Source organism: Phaethon aethereus (genome assembly GCF_964289735.1).
Source record: "Phaethon aethereus genome assembly, chromosome: 5".
In the NCBI taxonomy this organism is placed as follows: domain Eukaryota; kingdom Metazoa; phylum Chordata; class Aves; order Phaethontiformes; family Phaethontidae; genus Phaethon; species Phaethon aethereus.
The window spans coordinates 41,506,539-41,529,348 of NC_138579.1; the positions used below are offsets into that span (position 1 = coordinate 41,506,539).

Sequence of the window (22,810 nt, forward strand, 5' to 3'; positions counted from 1 at the left end):
ACTTACAGCTCATTTCAACACCAAGTAGCTATATCGAACTACAAAATGTAATACTTGGAAGTCTTGCGAGTTTTAAGAGCCCAGCGTGGCTTGTTGGTTTGTTTTTTTCCTTCCTAAATGCATAATGCTGTCAGTTACTAATACAAAATCAGAGGGTTTCACAACACCAGAGTGAAAAGATAAACAAACTTGTCTCCTCTGTCTAGTTTACATGCACCTTCAGTTTCCACACATTTAAGAGAAGTAATAAATGCAGGAAAGTAATTCCCAGGCTGAAAAAATAATTTTTCTGCTATGAAGGATTTAAATGGCTGATTTGAATTGCATTTCATATGTATACTTCAGGAAAAAATTTCTTTGATGTGTTATGTTTAGAGTTATGTACATCAGAGTTTTCACTGAGGCTTAAAACCAACACCTTATTCAATTACAAATTAAAAAGAGTTTACTGCAGGATAACTCAGACTATCAAAAGAGTTTAAGAATCACAGGCAAGAATGAACACATCTCAAATTCATTTTTTTGCACTTTGCTCATGTTATTTTTTATTTCTTCCACAAGATTCTTGCTAAGGGGGAAAAAAAAAAAAAGAAACAGCATTTCCACAGAGAATTGCCAAGAGATGAACAAATGGAAAACACACACTGATGAGCAGAAAAATACTGTTTCTCTATGGTAACTATTAACTTCTGCATAATCATAAAGACCTTTTTAGCAGTAACCATAGATCAATAAGTCAAATAGAACTGATGAGTCAGAAAACCGTTTAAATATTTACACTTTTTGCTACAAGCCATACCTAGAGTAACACTGTAGCCAAGAGAATGACTGTGCCTTCCATTTTACCCACTCTCTTCATTTGGAAGCCTATCTGGAGAGGCAGGAAGATGAAAAATACAAAACACCAACAAAGGAAAACATCAGAAAACCCCCTTAAAGGGTACAATCGGACATTGTTAACAGTATCTCCTACTCAGGACAGCTGAATTAAGAAACATTGACAACAACCTTGAAAACACAGTAGCACACAGAAATCAACCCAAAAGCTCCCTTACCATTTCATAAATCATTCAATGAGTAGGTTACATAAATCTACTGGACCGAAAGAGTTGCAGACCCGACCTCCTGGAAGGCATTAACTCCCCTCTGAAGGATGCATCATTTCATTCTTGAAGACGACTGTTCACCTCCATAAGCGCAATAAAAGGAGTTAAGCGCATTCCGAACAGAAGCTGCGTTTTTAACCCTTCGTTATCTATTGAAAACGGAGCGAAGCGGTGCTTGCCCGTGGCCAGCGCTCGCCTGGGTACACAGCAGCCCTCCGCCGAGCACGCCGCTGCCCATCCATCCCTCCTGCGGGCTGGGGGACGAGCTGAACCCGGCCGCCTGCTCCTTTGTGCAGCCTGGCGGGCTGCTGCACAGGCAGAACGGGACCAGCGAAGCCACGAACCGGGTGAAAACGAGACGAGCTTCGTTGCTTACGGGGGCCCTCTCCCCTCTAACTCCCGCTGCGAGACTGGGCCGTCAGCGCCCCCCGCCTCAGAGCCCCGTCCCGACGCCTCCCAAACTTCACTACGCCCCAGCCCGAGACGAGGCGGAAGATTCAGGGGAAGCCCAAACTTCCCAGAGCTCCGGCGTCCCCCGCTCGCTCCCGCGGCCGCGGGCACGGGCGGGAGGAGGCAATACAAAGAGCCGCGCACGGCGACAGCCGCCCCCGGGAGCGGCCGCGCCAGAGGGACCCTCCGACGGAAACCTGGCCGGGATTCAAGGCCTAGGAGAGACTGCAGGCACAGGCGGCCCCAGGAGAGGGAGACCAGGAAGCGGCAGCGCCGCGGGGGTCGCTCCCCCGGGCCGGCGGCTTGAGGCTCCCGGCAGGGCCTTCGCCCCCGCGGCCGCCCCTGGCCGGCTCCACCTGCCCCGGGCCCGGGCCCCCGCCCCGCCCCGCCCCACCCCACCGGGGATCGCGCCGAGGCCCACGCCACCGTCCCCCCCTCCCTCTCCCGGGGCGGGGACCGGAGGGCGCCCCCGCCTCTCCCGCGGCCCCCGCACGCACTTTCCCGGAGCACTGCCGCCCCCCTCCCCGCAGGCCCCCTCAGGCTTCTCTGCCTTCGGCGGCGCCCCCCATCTCCCGCGCCCAGACCCCCCGCACCCCGCGGGGCTCGCACGCCCCCGCCACACCCGCCCACGGCTCCGGCCCCCGCCTGCCGCGGCGAAGGTCCTACCTCACCCCACCCCACACCGCGGCCCGGCCTGGCTGCGCTCACCTGCTGCCCGCAGCCTCCTCCCTCCAGCGCCGCCTCAGCCGCTCGTCGCCACCGAGCAGCGCCGCCACCGCCGCCGCTCTCTCCCCCCCGCCCCCCCCGGCAGCTGCTCCCGCCCCCGCTGCCCGCCACGCCCATCCCGACGGCCCATTGGCCGTCTGATCCGTCGTCCGGCCTTTGGATTGCTGCGAGGAGCTGTTCGTCAAAGTCCCGACCCCCGCCTCTCTCCGCCCACGGGTCCCGGGTGTTTTATTCACGCCGGGGCTTTGGCGCCCCCACTCTTTTGCTTCCGCTCCTGATTGGCTGAAGCGGTCGGAGCAGAGCGCTAGAATAGGTTGCCAGAGGTGCCAGCTGCGGGGATGGGTCCGCCTTCTCACTCGGGGTTAGGCTGCGTTGGTGCAGCGAGGAGTTGCGTTGCGCGGGGGAAGGCGGGCGGCCGCTGCTTGGGTAACGGCGGCCGGTTCCCTCCCTGAGGGCTCCAGGGTAGAAACCGGCCGGCTCCCGGGGACGCTCCGGCTGGCGTTACACTGATGCGCTGAGCGGGGACCTGCCTTCCACAGAGCGGTTTGCCGTCTGTCTCCCGTTTAGCTCTGCCGTGGGTCTGGTGGTCCGTCACCGCAGCGAGGCAGCCTCTGGGCAGGCAGGGCTGTCAGGGCAGAGCCACCCTGCTTTGAGGGTTCCGTTCTCTAAAGCTCTGGAGTGCGAGGAGCCGGGCGGCAGGGCTCCTCAGGTGTGGAAGTGTGCCCCGTGACACCGCCTGCCATGAGGGAGAGGTCAGGCGCAGGCGCATGCCCAAAATGTGTCACCAGCGCTGCAGCTGCGGAGACTTTTCACCAAGTGGGGAGACCCCCTGGCAGCTTCTGGAGAGCCCCCTCACAGAAGAGGCATCTGCCCTGGCTTGGGCTGGCGGGAGGAGGCCGAGGAGGATGGCTCCCACAGGCCCAGCGCCACGTTGGTTTCCCCCCAATAAGCTGCGCGTGGTAACTGTCGCCTTCCCCAGGGGCTGCAGTGAAACGTGCTGCTAATGCCAGTTCTCCAGAAACTGAGCACATCATGTCCTCCCTCGGCTAGAGGCCGGGTTTGCAGGGAAAACACACGCAGGCTCCGCTCTGCTGCACGTTAACCTCCATGATTGGGACTTTCTGAGATGCAAAATGTTCTTGGGTTTCCTTCCTTCAGCCCAAGAAGCATAAGTGTGCCTCCATTTTCAAAGTGGAGGCAGTACCAGGTGCTGAATTCAGCAGGGAAGCTGAGCTTCAAAGGAAAGTTACCCAGGGGAATCCTCTGCATGCAGCACCCGTGTGTCTGCGCGTATGGGGCTTGGCCTGAATGCATTATCCAGAATGCATATTTCCAACAGCTGCCTCCTCTCACCAGACTTTCAAGCAGCTACTTCATCCAAAATGCAAGACAGAACAGTTCCCAGAGCATTCAGCTGAAAAAAAAAAAAAAAAAAAAAGAGCTCAGGAAATTGAAATGCAAAGATTATATGAGGTTTCTCCGCATCATTATCTTCCCCCTGCATGCACCACCCCCCTTATTCTTCTTTGTTTCTGAATCAAGCAAAGAAACAGAGCAACAAAGAACATGGGCCTTAATGTTAACTGGCAAACATCCAGAAAATAAAGCAACTGAAATCAGTGGGAATTTCAGAACATCATGTGCAAAAATCGTTTACTGAGTTCACAGGGAAGGTGCTCAGGCAGAAGTATGAGCATGACTGAGTTTCAGACTAATGCTCTGACCCCCAAATCGTCCCTTGTTCACAAATTAAACTAAGACACCTTTTTTTTTTTCCATCTTTTTGCATACCCCTCTGCCTGGAAAGCAAAACCAAGGAAGAGAGCTTCCCTTCCTCTTCTCAGTTACTTTCAAGACTGCTGCTTTCAGCCAGCAGCACAACACAGCTATGTTTGAGCCAAACATGTTCCAAAATTACTAGAAAGACAAGACATTTCTACCAGTCCTGAGTTTTCTTCTGATTTTATGAAAACTAGAGAAATTCCTGACCTTGGCATAGCTCTTAAACTATTGCATTCCCAGTAGCTTTGGTTTAACTCTTCATCTTATTCACAGTCTCTGGATTTCTGATAAAAATTCTTGTAAAACATGGTGCCCTAAACCTTAATTTCTAAGGAACAATTCCCGTATTAGAAAGATATTCTACTTCCAAATGAAAAGTATTTGAGGGCTGGCAAGGAAAAGGCCAGGACATGCTAATGTAAATAAAGTTCTAATGTATGCTTCAGCTATATATAGCTTTAACAAATATTTATTAGATAATTAAATTGATTTGTTGCCATTACCACTTTTCTGCTCAGCTGTTTGTATCTCTCGCTAACTTGACCTCCCCACATAGTCATTGGTGACTGAAGGGAATGGGGTCTGTGGTGGGAAAGGAAAGGAAGATGACCCCAGAGGTGACCTAACTGGACAAGCTGAGCATCTAACATCACAAACTGCACATTTCCAGTGCTGCGCTGCGGGTTCGAGTCACGTTCTGTCTAGTCAGACTTCCCATACAGAGCTTTCATGTGAGGGGGGAAATTAAAATTGAAAATTCTTCAAGGCCTGATATTGGAAGCAAGGCTTCAAGGTGCTTTTAATCCTCATGGATAACAAAGAATTGGGAGAGACTTTATAGCATTCCCAAGAAATTCAGCGCAATTTCCCCCTTTCCACCTTTTCTTTAAGAGTAAAAACAGGGCTGCATCGGTAATATGCAGGATTAATGGACTTGGCTGCTCCTGTCATGCCCACTTACTTGTGTCAGCAGTGCCTTTCTAGCCGGGATCCTTCCTGGTGTCAGTGGGATGGCAGGATGGTACGCTATCCCCTAAGGACCTGAGAGTATATTACACACGCACTCATGATAATGCAAACTCCATCTCCTCGTTGCAGATACCCGGAGGCTTAACATTGTTCTCCCCTATTGGCTATCTAAAACAATGTCAGTGATTAAATCTCCCTTCTCTAATCACGCCATAATACTATCTCTTCTAGGAACAAGCCATACCAGTATAAATACTACAACATAAGCATTTTTATGCTGCTATAACTGTGCTCACCCAAGAGGAATTCCATCTTTTTGACAATACAGGTAAAACAGTGGGAGCTTGTGTGTGTGGATGAGCCCTGAAAATGTTCAAAAATACTTCTAGAAGAAGCCCTATTGTCTAGCCACAATACAAATCTGCTACAAGAAGCAAATAACACAAGTACTATGTGGGCTTTCTCCTATCATGCTCTGAGCAGACCTGAAAAATATGGTTGCTAAACAAAGACATCCTGTTTGCACGATATTTCCATCTTGCTAGTGCTGCATCAGAGGTGAGTAAGCAATTTCAGAGTACTTCAGAAAAACTTCGGTACAGGCAGCTTTTACAGGAAATAGAAGGTAAAGTCTTTTGCAAGTCTTCTGAAAAGGAGAAGCTTACAGAAGCAGCAAATGTTGAATAGTGCTGCTATATGTTAGCGCCGTTACATGTTCATTTTGAAACAGTGGCCATAACTGTATTAAATGAGCAAAGCTATGCAGTTGCCATCATTAATACAGAAAGGATGTGAATAGCAAGAATCCTTTAAAATCTTTCCTCCATGGAAAAGCATCACCCAAACAGCTTGTCAAGAGCCATGGTCTGTGCGTATCAAAAAAATATTCTCTAGGACAAGATACTCAATGCATGCAGGAACAGCCTGACTATACCTTCTATCTTGATTGTCTAGATGTGATTAATCCTATAGGGCAAATACTTCATTCAGGTTCTCTTTGCTTCCATTTTAGGATGGGGATTTTCCCCTCATGGCCATTTACTTCTCCTGCTGAAAAGCAACAAGACTGGAGTCTCGGAGTCTGCATCTTTGTGTTTAGTCACTGCCTATGGAGTCACTACAGATGGTATCTGCACAATGCTACCAAATGTTAGATAGCGTCTATTAAGAGCACAAAACCCCTCAAAAAATTATTTCAAAATGCTTACTAAGTACATATGCCCCATCAAGGGGATGAGTAAGCTTAGTCGAGGGTCCTACTCAAGTATGTTCTGTAAACTCAGCTTTAACTTACAAAGTATGTATTTTACCGTCACATGGGACAAGAGGAAATGTCTGTGCTTCCAAATTCCTCCAAAAAAAATTTCATAAGGAGGACTGGACCTTGTAATTATTATTTTTATAAATTCATTTTAATTGGATTGTTCCATGTCAGGGAAGTCTTCATTTCTCAGTGGGGCTTGGTGTACAAGATAACCAGGATTAAAGACCACAACCAGTCACTGAATAAGAAAATCCCTGAGAAGAGAGAAACAGCTGGAGAGAGGCCAAAAGCTCTGCCAAGAGATGCTTCAGTGAGTGAGTGCATTCACTCTGATGAGGGGGGCCAGAGGATAGCTCTTGAGAAACAGTTCCTGAATGAGCTTTTAGTCTTGTTATCTGGCAGTGAACTTTATAGCTTTCAGAACGTGGAGCAGGCTTCACAATCCAGCCCAGTGTCCTTCCAGTGATGACATACTGGATGTCATTAGGCTGTATGAGAAAGATTGTCAGGGCCCTAGCTAAGGAAACCCGTTAGTGGTGGCTTGAAATGTTCTTTTTCCTTACTGGGTATTGCTTTTGGCATGAGGACAGAATTCACAGTGCAAAAGGAAGGTTGCCAGCAAAGTAATAATGAGAAAAAGGATTAAACTGAGTTTAACTTTCTAAAAGTGACTGGTTTACATTCATGGTTTGCCGGAAACACAGAGAAAGTGCGGGGCAGTTTGCATAGTGGTGAACAACCGAGTACCCAATATAGAGAGAATTGCAAAGGATTTTGCCCTTTCCACGCATTAGTGAGGATTGTTCATAGCTTTGCAGGATCAGGCCTTATCCAAACTGCTCTTTAAACTCAAGATTTCCATTATTTGAACAGGGAATGGCAGAAGGTTAAAATATCAAAAGAACCCTACGTGTCTTTGAGGTGCCATTTACTTCTTTCTTTTGAAGTCACTTGTGGCTCTAATAAGTTGTACTCACCACATTTTTAATGTCCTCTTAAATAAAACGTGTGTGGCTCTTGGCAATGCATCTGATATGCTCACAAAGTCTGAGAAACTTTGTGCTAAATTCTAATTAAGAAATGTAATTGAGCCTCCAGTTGCTACTCTGTCTATATGAGCAGCAGCTAGGGACCACCTAATCATTGAGAGATCTGTGCTACTTTCCTTTTGTTTATTTTAAGAGTTGTACCTGACACTGTTCTTTCTTTATGACCAATTCCCTTGAAATATTGGACGATGAATGAAAACAGCATGTAGACCTTGTGGCTATTCCTAGACAACCATCTGAGTAGTCTGTAAGTGATACTGAAGCTCTCTCTTTTTGCCTTAGGTCAAAACCCTTTCTTGTGTCATGCAGAAAAATAGCAACCTTCTTTATTCTTGAGAGCATTTACTATTAGAAAGGCTAAATTGTCAAAAGAAACATTTTATTGTTATAGAGGTTTCACCACCATTATTTTCCACCGTGTCCTTCACTCTGAGACTTTGTTATACATCAAAAAAAATTCCAATGTCAAATCATCTGTCTGTCAGTGGTAGAAAGTGACATCCGTACGAAGATCAGAGCCCTGAAATGAGACTTTGAACCTGCCGTACTGGTAAACATCCAGAATAGCTTTGCTGCAGTCATTACAGATATTCTGGTGTAACTCAGGTCAGGCTCTGTGTACAGTGCCCAGCTTCTTCTGAGAAGAATCAGCTGTACTTCAGTAAATTAAACAGTAACACAAATAACAACACAGACACCCAGATTTTTCAAAGGTCTTTTCCCCCCACAAGCCTATTTAGCCACGCTTACATGTAATTAAAGCATAAAATAGGCTAACTTCCACTATATTTCAAAGCACCTGCACCTCGATTTTGTTCAGGGCCCAGTTCTGTTGAAACGGTTTCAATTGATAAGATTATTCTGGTAAGCAGGGCTTAACCTTGGGAAAACAAAGAATGGATTGAAACAGAGAGTTCACCCTTCCCTTCTCTTCCAGTCTACACATGCACGCACGGGATGCTTGCACTTCCCTCTCGTTTTAAACCCCCTCCACGCCAGTCATCTTGCCAGGAAAATGTGGTATCCCCTTCCACGCCTGTTTTCCCACCGCAGGGGTGCAGAGCGTTGATCGGCCTCTGCCACCTGCTGGCAAAGCCGAAAACGTTCAAGACATTAAAACGGAGGCAAAAGAGTTGCCCTATGCACATCTAAAATCCGTCTCCTTCAGCTAAAACCATCGTGGTACAAACAGGACAGCGTTCTGCTGCTGTTGCTTTTCCCACAGGTTTGGCTGCAAGGGCTGTGCCGGCGGAACCCTGTCAGAAAAACACCTCCAAAATTAAAATAGTTGCTATTGCGTATGTACAAAATGGGTCTTGGCCGCTTACAGCACAGTGGTAGGACGTCAGGCTGATTTGTGTTGTTTTTGAGGCAATTCAGAAAACCTTAAACCTTTAAGATGTCTGTATCTGTTCTAGAATTAAGACATAACAGCTGAGCTCATCCTCATTAGGCCTAACTAATGATTTCCGCTCCTGAATTGTGATAAAATTGAAATGTAGATCTGGGTTGAAACCCTGGCAATGAAGTTAAGAGAGGTGAAAATTTCTTTGTCGCTGTGTATCCTAGGCCTGGTACACTAAGTGGCCCAGGCAGCAGATCTGGGCAAGCCTTGTGAACGCTAGCTGCTTGTTTAACATACTGTGTGAAGCTGAAATTCGTACCGGTGAGAGGCTCAGAACACCCTTGTGAACCAGAGCGTGCCTGGGCACACTTGGGTAATTGTTCCAGTTAAATGCTTTAGGCTCACAGCAGCCTCTGGTGATGAAATTCTCACACAAAATCCATTCCCATGAATTACTGGAGACCATCAGAGATTTTTCTCACAGAAGTACTGCAGAGTTAATTTCTTGTACTGAAGCTTGTTCTTGATCAGAAAACCAGCAACACAGTCTGACCATACAAACCCCTATAGCTCTTCACATTTGCCATGAGCTGAGTCTTGCTGGTCTGTCCTCTACCCTCCAGCAAAGCTTTCCATGCCGAAGCTACAGCCTCTGGAAGCGCAGAGCAGCCCAAGTAGCTGATAGCTGTCCTTCTGCGAAGCTTCAGGCCTAGAAGAGAGATGGAGAAAGAACACAGGTCTGCTCAGGTTATTAGGCAGTTAGTGGATTTGGCAAAAAACAAACCAAAACGCACCAACAAACTACAACATGACACGACAGCCTTTCGGGTTTTGGGATCCTTCAGGAGGGCATAGCCTTTCACCTGACATCTTTGGGATCCTTCAGGAGGGCACAGCGTTTCACCCGATATCTCCACGAGAAGCAGAAGAAAGGGGAGGGGTGGCACACTAGAACTAGGTTCCCTCTAACTGGGATTTCTAGTCCTTGAGCAACAGAACCTTATGAAATAGGTCTTACCTCATGTCGCCTCATTAGGCTGCAAAGTAATTGCACGCTGTCCAAAAGCATACCCTATGGTAGGCCTTCCGAAGAAATCTTCTCGGCATATGCTTAGAGCGTACTTACAGAACGAAGCTTTCCAGCCAGGGCGCAGATATATCGACATTAGCGCCTGGTGGAATCGCCTCACCTTTCCTTTTTCGCGGCGGGGGAAGGAAATAAGCCTGGTCTGTTTGCAGTGGACACGATGACAAAACGGAAGACATTCCGTTCTATACAGCATCACGAGCACGCGTGTAAAACCTCCCCCCGCGGGCAGACGTGCGGCCCTTCCACGCGGGCCCCAGCTCCCCTGCACGCCCGTCTCCGGGACGCTCCCGGCTTGCACCCACACGCAAACGCCCCGGCGGAAGCGGCGGGGCGGGGCGGGCGGTCATGGCGGCGGGCGGCGCGGAGGAGCAGCAGCAGCGGCGGCGGCTGGGCCGGCTCTCGGCGCTCTCGGTGTACCGCCGGGCAGCGGGGGCCGGGCGTCTGGAGCGGCGCCGCCGCGGGACGCCGCTGCCCGCGGGAGGCAAGCGGGCGAAAGCGCGGCCGAGGCGCGGCGGGGCGAGAAGCGGCGGCCCGCAACCGGAGGCCCCGCCGCCGGCGAGCGCCGCCGCCCCCCCCAGCCACGTGGAGCGGGCCAAGGCGCAGCCGAGGCTCGGCGGGGCGGGAGGCGGGGGCCTGGAGCCGCAGACCCCGCCGCAGCCCCCGCCGATCGCCGCCGTGGGGCGGGCCGAGGCGCCGGCCGGCAGCCCCGAAGCGGAGCGTCAGGGCGGCCCGCGGCCGGCGGGAGGGGCCGGCGGCGTGGCGGGGCTGCTGCGGCGGCTGGGGCGGCTGGAGGACAGCCGGCAGCGGGCGGCAGAGCTGTTCCGGTGGCTGGTGGCGCCGGTGGCGCCGGGGGAGTTCCTGAGGCGGCACTGGGAGCGGCAGCCGCTGCTGGTGCGGCGGGGCGACCCCGGCTACTACGCGGGGCTCTTCTCCACGGCCGACTTCGACGCCGCTCTGCGAGGCGGCGAGGTGCACTTCGGGACCCACCTGGACGTGACCAGCTATGCCGAGGGGGTGCGGGAGACGCACAACCCATCCGGCCGGGCCCTGCCCGCCGTCGTCTGGGACTTCTACCAGAACGGCTGCTCCCTGCGGCTCCTCAGCCCCCAGACCTTCTCCCCCACCGTCTGGCAATTCCTCTCCATCCTGCAGGAGCACTTTGGCAGCATGGCGGGGGCCAACACATACCTTACACCACCTGGGACACAGGGCTTCGCCCCCCACTACGATGACATCGAGGCCTTTGTGCTGCAGCTGGAGGGGAAGAAGCGCTGGCGCGTCTACAGCCCCCGGACGGATGCCGAGGTGCTGCCCCAATTCTCCAGCGCAAACCTCACGCAGGCTGAGCTCAGTCAGCCTGTGCTGGAGACGGTGCTGGAGGCAGGGGACCTGCTGTACTTCCCCCGCGGCTTTATCCACCAGGGCAACTGTCTCCCTGATGCACACTCGCTCCACATCACAGTGTCCTCCTACCAGAGGAACTCCTGGGGGGACCTCCTGGAGAAGCTTCTCCCGGCTGCCCTGCAGATGGCCCTGGAGGAGGATGTGGAGTATCGGCAAGGGCTTCCCATGGACTACCTGGGGTACATGGGAGTCGCCAACTCGGATGCAGTTGACACCCGCCGAACGGCCTTTATGGAGAAGGTACAGAGCCTGATAAAGAAACTCATTGACTATGCACCCATCGATGCTGCGGTGGATCAGAGAGCCAAGTCGTTTCTTCATGACTGTCTCCCCCCAGTGCTTACGCAGAGTGAAAAGGCGCAGAGTGTGTATGGCTTCCCAGCCCGGTGGCAAGATAGAGGCCCCCGTGATGTCGATATACTGATAACAAAAGACACAGAAGTACGTCTCCTCCGCCATGGCATCGTTAGATTGTGTAATGAAGAAGCAAGTGTGATGCTGTATTACACAACAGAAAACTCAAGAGTGTATCACAAAGAAGAACCAAAGTTCCTTGAGATTGATCCCGAGTATACAGACGGTATCGAATTTCTCCTGTCTTCCTATCCAACCTACGTCAGTGTGGAGACCCTGCCATGTGAAACCTTGGAGGAGAAGATTTCTCTAGCCACGCTCCTGTTTGAGAAGGGAATTCTGACTACAAAGAAGCCTCTAGTGCAAGCATAACTCACTTTTTTTAACAGAATAAACATACATTTGTTTAGAAAGTGTTGTGTATTGTTCTTGCGTTATACCCGCTAGGTGCGAATCAGCAGTCCAGATCGCAGCATCTTATCTCAGGGCAGAAGGGCTTTGATGTGGGTAGAGAAATCAAATGCTCTGATTGAAACAGGTGTCTGCTCTAGGAGTGAATCTCCATGGCTGAGTGAGAAGGGAATTGATTAATTATTTTATTTTTTCCTTTCACCAGCCGTATTATTACACCTCGGGTAATTTCAGGAAGCAAGTGAACTTTCTTGCAGTCTGGAAATCATCTGTCTGTTTACATGGTTTTAAAGCAGCCTGCCCTACTGCGGGAAGTACTGTCATTACTCACAGGCAAATTTGGTGATGGTCACTGTTCTGTGTGCTTGTGCTGTGCTGCACTGCACATTCGGCATGGCCTTCCGGCCTGCGCTGTGCTGTACAGATCCCTTGGCGACAAGAAAAACTCATCCAACTCTTCCTAAAAGCAGAGCCCGCAGGCAGCTCCCACTCGGTGCCAGCGATTACACCACCTGATGGCCTTGCCCTTATCGAACGGCGCAGCAAGATGTTCTCATGCAAGCGTGAGCTGCTGCATTTGAAATGCTTCAGGCTCTGCCTCTTTTTCAATCTGATAATCGTGAGCTGCGTCAGTGATAGAATAACCTCCCCCACTGGTTTTCCCGCAGCAGCCCCCAGCAAGGAAAGTATAGGCCCTTTCAAGGCAAATGGAGCACCCTCTTAATACGGGGGTTTTCATGCTGGGTTGAAAACGTTCCATATCAGGACCTAACAAGTTACATGAATACCCACCTGGCCATGTGGCCAGTTCCCGTAAACACTGACAAGCCTCAGATAGACTTTTCCACAATGCTGTTTTATCATGCCAGTCAGCAGGTGAGGGATATTCTGTCTTTAAAGTTTCCTGAAGCCATACCCACAAGGAGGGGGCTGCATCACCCTGTGCTCCTCTGAGCTGCTGGGCCATCAGGGTTTTGTGAGATGGCACCAAAGCACTCTGAATTGTTTGGGATTTCAGTGTACACTGTCTCCTCCAAAGTCCCATACTTTCAACAGTGAGTGTGCCAGCCTTTTGCCCGTCTTTTTGCCCATATGCTTTTGCTAAATCTTGAAAGTCGGGCTGTGTGAAATCACACACCACAAGAGCATGCTGAGGTGCTCCTGGGGGCCCCTTTGCTTTGTGAATCACTAGTGGCTGGATGGAAATGCTGTTGCCGTGCTCACCCTCTGACCCTTCTGTCTACTTGGCGTCACCAGAAGATCAAGCGGTCCTCGTCCCACCATTTATCCCCCTGGCAAATAGCTCGTGCCTCGGTGGTGGCCTGCCTGGGCTGCTCCGGGTACCCACCTTGCTCCACAGGCACCTGTACCATGGCTGCCTGCGCCGCGGACGCTTGCGGCACAGGTGGCCACAACCACAGGCACTTGCACCACAGGCAGCTGTGTGGCAGGTGCCTGCACCGCAGCTTGCTGCCTGGGGGCCATGGTGCAGAGCTGCACCAGTAGCTCACGCAAGCCTTTCTGTGTTGGCTGTAAGCACCCCCATGTCCGTTCCAAGCATGTTAGTAACAGCCAAAGATGGCACAAATTCTCCTTAACTTTTCCTGGCCCCTGTTTTCGAAGACAGCATAATACTTCATCTGGGGTGGGGCATTCTGATAATTCCTCCCCAGTTTCTAAATCCATGGGGAAACGTCCTGGGCTAAACACCTTGCAAATACGCCTTATGGATTCGTGTGGGGCCAGACAGGCAGAGTTTCTTTACTCTTTCTCCAGAAAGGCATTTCTCACTAAGACCTGTTGACTGTGCCAAATGTTTTGCACTAGGAGGTGCTGGTCCATTATGATCCCAGTAAGAAAGGCACTTGCATTCTGTAATGTGTCATTAAAAATGCTGTTTATTAGAGCTGACGCTCTACGAAGGGAATAGCATTGATAATCTTACAACCCTTTAGATGCTGGGAACCCCAAGCAGCGTAGCATGTAACAGGACTTCGACCCACACATAGCGGAGATTCTCACCTTTTGGCCTTTCAAGGTATTGTAAGATTTTTCTGTAAGGAAAAAGCTCTGTTCATCATGTCTACAGTCAAACAGAAACAATGTTTGCATGAGAACATCTTGCTGAACCGTTTGATAAAGGCAAGGCTGTGCAGGCGGCACAATCGCAGGTGCTGGGTGGGAGCTGCCTGTGGGCTCCTGTCTGAGGAAGAGCGGGCTGAGTTCTTCCTTCGGCCAGCGGGTCTGTGCAGCACAGCACGGGCCTGAAGGCCACGCGGTATGCGCAGTACAGCACAGCGCAGCCCTGGGCGTGCTCGCCTTAACGCTGCTGTGGGTCGCTAGCTGCCCGAGGTACAATGGTCTTTCTCTTCAGGAGCACTATGCTGACTTCCACTGAGAAAAATAGTGAGATGCCTAACTGTGCTGGAGGATTTCAGACCTAGTGACAAACTGATCGCTCACTTTTGGAATAAAAAAGTAATTTATCTGCTTCATGCTTTGTTCCCTGTATAAAAATAGGAATGCATTTTCCATGCATGTTTGAATTCATAATAATAATAACGGAATAATAATGCTACAAATACACTTGCGATAGCAATATTTCATCCTTCTCTAACATCTTCCAGCACTGAAGAGCTCTGTATTTCTTAAGCGTCAATACTTTTCAATTTTCAACCCAAGGCAAGGTAAAAAACTATGATTACCCTTATTTTACAGACAAAGGCTAGCAAAGAAAACCCTGTGCAGCTCGGTCAAAAGCACATGGCATCTTTTGCAAAATTTAGAAGAGCCATTTGCATTAAGTTAACAACACAGACATTGCTTTCATGGTCTCTCCCTTCTTAGTATGTATGTAATCAAGTATGAAGAGATGGGTCACTCAATCCCCTTGATTTCTGAGGTGTCTTAAATTGGAGTGTCTATTTACAACATATATGGCTTTTTGTAATATTGGACTCAAAGGTACCCCTCTTAGATACTGATGATTTTATAGTGCAATGGTGCTGATAAAGAGAAAACGGGCAATTGCTTGATTTCATAATGTTTCATAGCAGTCAGAATTTCCCATACTCACACAGATCAGCAGCCTCCAAGAAGAGGCTTCTCCCACCGATTTCCTGAGGGTTGGTGTCCAGCCTACATTACTCCACCGCGGCAGATGCACAAGCCTTGAGACTACTGATAACATGTATGCTTGCAAGAGTGCTCATTAAACCTTCTGAAGTCACACTTCATCACTGGGGATCTGGCACTGGAGAGGAAAACAAGTCTGGACAGCTGGCATTGTAATCTTCTCTCTACTTCTCTCTACTTCTTACATATGGAACATCTTCCTTGGGTATATTCAGCAGGGAAATAAGAGGAGACTTTCATCATTCCCACAGCTGCCCTTTGTTTTCTGTTTCCCTGCTCTAGAGATGGCATCTCCATGCGATCTAAAGCGGTTCAGTCAGAAATGGGCTTCCAGAATTACCTCATGATGGTAAAGAGGTTCACAGAAGGTAAGTGGAACTGTGGAGCTGTCATTCCCACGGCAGGAAATGCAGCTTGCAAATCCACCTGGAATTCCAGCTGAAAACGTCTCATGCAAAGGCTAGCTAAAACTATTCTCAGGGCAAGAATACACTTGTATTGCAATCTATCTATGGGTGAGACAGCTCTGCTCCTCTAAGTGATTATACATTATCTGCCACAAGGCACTTCCTGTGGGCAGTTTTCCTCTCATCACATCTTGGACCTCACCCCTCATGATAACCCCACACAGCAATCTCATCAATGGCCTGAGGATGGCTGCCAGAAGGAAAGGGATGGCTGATATATCAGAATCAGTTCTTGATCAAACAGACAGACTGTCAGAAGACTGGGTATACCCTTAGTATTCCTCGTGCTAGGTACTAGTACTTAGATCTCCTGGTAAGTGTCTGGATTCACCCTATTCACCGCACGTAGGTGATCTTCAGTGTATTTTTTTAAACACCCAGACTGCTGTTACCAATTCCCCACATGTTGAATTAAGGGAAGGGGGCAACCTTTTCGAAGCCTGAAGCTTCACCGAGTTTGGGAAGAGAAGCCCAGGTATGGGGCTTTGGGTGCGCCTTCCTCTGGGTCTCATCACAAATGGAAACTTCTCATCACAAATGGAAACATCTCAGATTGCTGAACTGCAGAAACTGTGCAATATGGTGTGTTAGAAAAAGTAGTGGTGCTGGTGTCTCCGGTTAAGAGCTGTCAGGCTGCTGTGAGAGAGATCTTCTCTCCACAAGAGCTGTGTCTTCTGTGCCTTGGGTTCACCTCTGCTCTGGAAGGATGTGCTCTAGCTGGTTAACTTCCACTTCTGGCCCCAATATGGCCTGGCCATCCAAGAAGCTGTTCTGCAATCTCTCTCAAAGGATGTATACCTGCTGCTTTGTGCTTGGGTTGCAAAATTTATAGAAGAGATCAGAGCTGATAAAAGAGAATTAGTGGCAAATGAAACTCCCAGGCCCTTCCCTACCCAGGATATTTTGTAATTCACACTCCCAACCAGCTCAGCCAAAGCCCATGGACCTGCCCTCGTGTGGGTAAGGAGTCTGTCTGGGCGTGGGCAAGAAGTGCAGGTGGAAGAGCAGGAGGGAGGGAGGGGCGGGAGCCTTGGGGCACCCTGTAGCCATGCCAGCTGCCATCATCGGGTGAGAGGTGCAAGACTGCAAGTCCCAGGAGATGCCAGGAGAGTGGTGCCCAACTCACCGGGCTGTCTCTGCCCTGAGATGCTCCCAGGCCACGGCCTCATGCACTCACACCAGTGCAGGGTGGTGCCAGCCCCTCTTGGGATGCCCCCGCTGAGCGTGGTGGCCTCCCGTCCCATATGAGCTTCTGCAGAACATCTTCCCATAGGGGGTATGTGGGACCCAAGCCCCAAACATGCTCCCTCACTGGTCCTCTGGAGCAGAGGTCTGAAGGAGCTGGGGCAGAGGGGACTGGAGAGGGGCTCTGTGCCAGACCTTACCATGATGCCCCATGACTGTCCCCATGCCTGCCACTGGCCTCACATGGAGCTGGCTGCAGGCCTCTGGGCTGGGAACAAGTGGGAGCTTCCCTCTCCTACAGCACACCACTGCCTCCAGGATGGTGATGCTCTGCTGCAGGTGGGATCATGTCCCCTGGGTGAGCTCTCTGGGCTGTCCAGTGGAATCAGTACATTCCAAAGTGCTCCCAGTCTGTGGGGACAATTTCCTCCAGGTCTGCATGCAGCAGAGGGGCAACTTTTTCTGAAGGGAGCCTGCGGCTTGGCTGGCTTCAGGAAAGGGAGGGCTTGTGAGAGCAGCCCAGGTACAGAGAAGAATAGGGCTTCGGGTGTGCCTTACTCTGGGTCCATTCCTGCAAGGATGATAAGCAGCAGGCCTGGCAGCAAGTTGCTCCCAAGAACCTGCCCTGTGTTTGCACTTGCCATTTGGGAACTGGCCCCCTTGGCAGCTGGCCTCACAGGGTGGGCAGGTACAACCTGTGCAGCCATGGGCCACCAAGGCCTGGCAGAACTGGGACCTTGGAGATGCTTCCTGGGGTGCCAGGGGACTGGCTGTGCTGAGCCTGCCCAGCTGCAGACGCTGCCAGGGCTGCAGCGAGGGCTCCAGGCAGCCTTGACATCTCCTAGCACAGCGAGTGCCCCTCAGCTGCAGTCTCGCTGCCAGTGTGTGGGAGGGCACGGGGAAGGACCAGCTGCTTTAAGGAGGACACCCCACTACAGAGCACTGAGACTCACCAAGCAGCCAGAGCCTGTCTGCCCCACCAGGGAATGGGGTAGGTATGAGGTCCTGCTCATAAATAAATCTGTACTCTCCATATAACTGTGGTCTCCTGTTGTGTATACCATCTTCAGCCCGCGCTTTAAAGCAACTTCCACCACATGCACCTTTCGGTGCAGAGATCTCACCACATTTACAGTGAACTTCTCATCACAAATGGAAACATCTCAGATTGCTGAACTGCAGAAACTGTGCAATATGGTGTGTTAGAAAAAGTAGTGGTGCTGGTGTCTCCGGTTAAGAGCTGTCAGGCTGCTGTGAGAGAGATCTTCTCTCCACAAGAGCTGTGTCTTCTGTGCCTTGGGTTCACCTCTGCTCTGGAAGGATGTGCTCTAGCTGGTTAACTTCCACTTCTGGCCCCAATATGGCCTGGCCATCCAAGAAGCTGTTCTGCAATCTCTCTCAAAGGATGTATACCTGCTGCTTTGTGCTTGGGTTGCAAAATTTATAGAAGAGATCAGAGCTGATAAAAGAGAATTAGTGGCAAATGAAACTCCCAGGCCCTTCCCTACCCAGGATATTTTGTAATTCACACTCCCAACCAGCCCAGCCAAAGCCCATGGACCTGCCCTCGTGTGGGTAAGGAGTCTGTCTGGGCGTGGGCAAGAAGTGCAGGTGGAAGAGCAGGAGGGAGGGAGGGGCGGGAGCCTTGGGGCACCCTGTAGCCATGCCAGCTGCCATCATCGGGCGAGAGGTGCAAGACTGCAAGTCCCAGGAGATGCCAGGAGAGTGGTGCCCAACTCACCGGGCTGTCTCTGCCCTGAGATGGTCCCAGGAGATGCCAGGAGAGTGGTGCCCAACTCACCGGGCTGTCTCTGCCCTGAGATGCTCCCAGGCCACGGCCTCATGCACTCACACCAGTGCAGGGTGGTGCCAGCCCCTCTTGGGATGCCCCCGCTGAGCGTGGTGGCCTCCCGTCCCATATGAGCTTCTGCAGAACATCTTCCCATAGGTGGTATGTGGGACCCAAGCCCCAAGCATGCTCCCTCACTGGTCCTCTGGAGCAGGGGTCTGAAGGAGCTGGGGCAGAGGGGACTGGAGAGGGGCTCTGTGCCAGACCTTACCATGATGCCCCATGACTGTCCCCATGCCTGCCGCTGACCTCACATGGAGCTGGCTGCAGGCCTCTGGGCTGGGAACAAGTGGGAGCTTCAGGTGTAGCTCCAGCCATAGTCAGCATCTTCTTTACACAGTTTTACCCAGAGTTTAGTTTCTGCACTGTGATTTCACCACACTGGAGTTGTCCTGCATTGAGGTGTCCCACTCATGATGTTCCATTTCTGGTAGTACTGCCTGCACTGTCATCTCTACACTTTCTGATTCAGGCGATGCTGGGATTATACCAATAGGTGTTCCATGGTTCTCAAACCCAAACTCAAACTTACTTTGTTTGTTACTGAAGTTCTTGAAGACCATTCTGTTTTAATATCAGTTAATTTTGTCTTCTTAAACTTCTGGAGGACAGGGGGATTTATGTCCTTATGCTTTTGCTCTGTAACTGGATGCTTTTTGCATTTCTTGTATATAGCATGTTTGTACCATGGTCTGACTTCTGCAGGGGCTACTTTTAGAACAACAGTCATTAGTTTAATGCTATGTCCAGCTCAAAGCCTGATGCTACTTCTTCTACTGTGCTGAGGATGTGCTCTGTAGGGATGAACAATGTGGTTATCAATGCACCTATCAAAGTTTTTCTGCAAAGGAGAAGGATTGTAGATCCTTCACTTGCAGAGGGCAGCACATCTCACACTCGTATTCTGGCTATTTTATGTCTGCAAACTGATGGATGCTCATCCTTTCCCTCATTTTAGCAGTAGAAATGGTGATCTGGACATGCACAGGCTCTTCCTAAACTCCTTCAAGGCTCCTTTAATTTGCAGAACAGTAGAGTGAAACTTAAAGCAAATCCCAAGTATCTGAGCTGAACTTTTTAGAGGCTTCATCTTACCTCTCCCTGTGGCTCCTCTTCTCCCTTCCAAAGCACATTATAAGGGTTGCCTCAGACATCTGCTAGGAACTGAAATGAGCCAAGTGGTTGTCAAGGGCTGGTCTGGGAGTGAGAGGGGAAACTGAGGAAAGTCACCACACAGATCATCTCTGCCAGTGGACCTTAAACAAAATGCTGAAATAATTGCCAATTATTAGCACTAAGATAGACTTTCATCGTACGTTGGTGGTATCTGTCTTTCTGCCGTTCAGTGTCTTGCCAGTTAATTTGCAGTAATTTAACAGTTCCCCTTTCCAGGGATCATCGTCATACACAGACTTTTTGAGGTCTTTTTGAGCACAGAGCCAGCCTGCTGGCCAATCATGGCTTTGCCACACTGGCCCTGGCTTATTATCAATATGAGGATCTGCCCCAGGAGCCAACTGAACTCCACCTGGAACATTTTGAAGAGGCGGTGAACTATATGCTGCAGCTCCCACAGGTACAGGAGCACCATCCATGTCCCCCCGGGTTCCCCTGGGAGTGCTTCCTCTCCAAAGGGCCTGTCACTTTGTCTGAGTTATCTTTGGAGGAAGCTGCTGAAATGCTCACCTGGCTCCATCTGCCAGCAGTTTGGGTGTCTGAGTTCTAGGAAAGAGGAAGGGTCAAACAAGTATGCACTGGAAGAGCAGAAGATGAGTACCATTCAGATACCATCATCTGGAGTGACAGAGATGGTGTCTGAGACATAAAAGGTGGGGAGGTTGTGGAGGAGAGACACATGCATTTTTCGAACCAACCTTCATGAATTGTCACCACATGCCCCCATATGAACTCTTAGTCAAAAAAATATAATGTAAAAAGCATTCGCCAATATCTAGTTCTGGTGGGTTGACCTTGGCTGGCTGTCAGATACCCACCAAGCCACTCTCTCACTCTCCTTCCTCAACAGGACAGGTGGAGAAACTAAGATGAGGAATCTCATGGGTCAAGATGAGGTAACTCACCAATTTATTGCCAGTTAATAACAGAATAGCATTCTGACAAATAAGAACAAAACCAAAAACACCTCCCTCCCTACATCTCTGGGTGGTGTCAGGTACTTTTTGGAGCTGGCTGAAACTGTCTCTGTCTGACATGGGGGCAGCCCCTGGTCTCTCCTCACAGAGGCCATCCTTATAGCTCCCCACTGCCAAAACCTTTCCACACTAGAACTGAATAGTCTTACTTTTCTCCTGCAACCTGCGCTCAAATGGTATCATTGTGCTTGCTCTCTCGTGGCTGTCATCATAGCACAAGGGAACAATTTTCATGGGATTGGAAGAATTTTGTGTGTAGGAGCTGTTTGGCACTTGTCCAGAAGAATGATTAGTTTAATCATTGCCATCACCTCCTTCACAGTGCTTTGCAAAGTCTTAGCAATATACAATGTCCCTCTCCAGGAACTAGCTGCTGTTTTTCAGGTCGGTACTGATGGGGATTTCCTCCTGTCCACCAGGTGAAGGGACCAGGGGTTGGCCTGCTCGGTTACTCCAAAGGAGCTGATCTGTCTCTCGCCATGGCTGCCTTTCTGAAGAACATCACAGCTGTTGCTTCCCTCAATGGCCCTGTAGCCAATACAGTTATCCCTCTCTGTTACAAGGATAAAACCATCCCCCCTTTGCCCATCAATGAACAACAGCTCAAGGTCATTGATTCCAATATTCTTGATTGTTCTGACATGCTTTTTGACCCCTTTCAAGCCCCTGGCAACCGAAGCCTGATCCCACTAGAGAAAGCTGAGGCACAGCTACTATTCATCGCGGGCCAGGATGATCACGTTATTGAATCTGAGTATTATGCTACTGAAGCCTGCAAGCTTTTGCAGGCTCAAGGGAAGGAAAATTTTCAGATTCTGTCTTACCCTGGAATGGGGCACTGCATTGACCCTCCCTTTTTCCCTCTGTACACCATAGGAAAGCACCCCGTTTTTCACAAGCGGGCAGTCCTGGGTGGGGAGCTCAGGGCTTATTCTAAAGCTCAGGCTCATGCTTGGCCACAGATCCAGGCTTTTTTCAACAAATACTTAAATGACAACTCATGTGCAAGAAAGACACAGCTTTAAATGACCTAACCTGACTGATGCTTTCATACTGAGCAGGTCAAACCCTGTTCACAGGCTGTACCAGTTCAACTACAGTATCTTCCATGACTTTGCACATCCGTAACTCAGACAAGAAATGGGTTTGCCTTTTCTGTTGTTCCCTGAACCTTTTTGCTCAAGTCTCTAGTAAAGCAAGGGCAAATAGGTTTGCATTAGCCCTTGATAAAATAGATCACCTGCAAAATGCGCACTTACATTTTGCAGGTGGTTTCTATTCTTCCATTACTCGACGGTACTTTGCATACCACTGTGGTCTCTACACGCATATGCTATCCACAGCTCATACGTTAAAGCAACACCTCTCAAATGCTAATTTTGGAGCAGGGATTTCACCGCTCTTATGGTGAATGTCTCACCACAAATGGAAATGTCTCTGACCTCTGTGCTGCTGGAAGTATGTAAGAATGGATGCTATAGCCAGGATGCCGGGGTGTCTCTGGTTAACCGTTGGGAAATGTTGTTTGCCCTCTGTGCCTTCTTTCCATCTTCCCTTCAGAAGGAAGTGCTCTGGCTCGTGGCTACTTCTCGCCCCAAGATGTCATGCAAAAAGCCATTCTACTGAGCTTACAGCCATTGTGATCTTCTCCCACGTGATGTGGAAGTTTTTCAGCTTTGTTATTATGGTGAGAATCGTAATAAAGAGAGCCTGAGACCTGAAAGCCATGGAGTCATTTGCTGTGCTTTGGTTAGAAGGAGGCATCTTTGTATCTCGACCACTCTCTCATCCCAGAGTGGAGCAGGGACCCTTTGCATAGAAAGGCCCTGAGGGCCTCCTGCCCCGCCTCAGCAGAGCAGCCACACTCACTCCAAGACACCAGCATGTGACAAACTGCCACCCCCAACTGCTTTGTCCTCGTCCAGTCTGCCAGGGGCCATCATCCCTGTGGGTCCTGGAAGGCTGCCACCTCCCTCATGGATGCCATCTCCCACTGCCCTGCTGAACCAGCTATTCTGGGTGTCTCCAGGCTGTGGGTGTCCTCCCGGCCAGCCTGGCACACCGGGGCAGA

At 50.2% G+C, this 22,810-nt stretch overlaps 2 protein-coding genes across 2 annotated transcripts; both read left to right on the forward strand.

Annotated features, from left to right (window-relative positions):
* Positions 1-10,018: 10,018 nt before the first annotated feature.
* On the forward strand, positions 10,019-11,911 carry RIOX1 (ribosomal oxygenase 1; the record flags this gene model as incomplete). The annotated part of the gene is made up of 1 exon (XM_082000153.1): positions 10,019-11,911. Exon 1 carries the CDS (start codon positions 10,127-10,129, stop codon positions 11,909-11,911), a length of 1,785 nt encoding a protein of 594 aa, XP_081856279.1. The 5' UTR covers positions 10,019-10,126.
* Positions 11,912-13,321: 1,410 nt separating this feature from the next.
* Positions 13,322-21,819, forward strand: LOC309405384 (acyl-coenzyme A thioesterase 1-like; the record flags this gene model as incomplete). The annotated part of the gene is given in 5 exon segments (XM_082000154.1): positions 13,322-13,452; positions 15,368-15,434; positions 19,966-20,001; positions 20,007-20,162; positions 21,159-21,819. Coding segments are annotated over 5 exon segments (996 nt in total). The 3' UTR covers positions 21,765-21,819.
* Between the last annotated feature and the right edge of the window lie 991 nt (positions 21,820-22,810).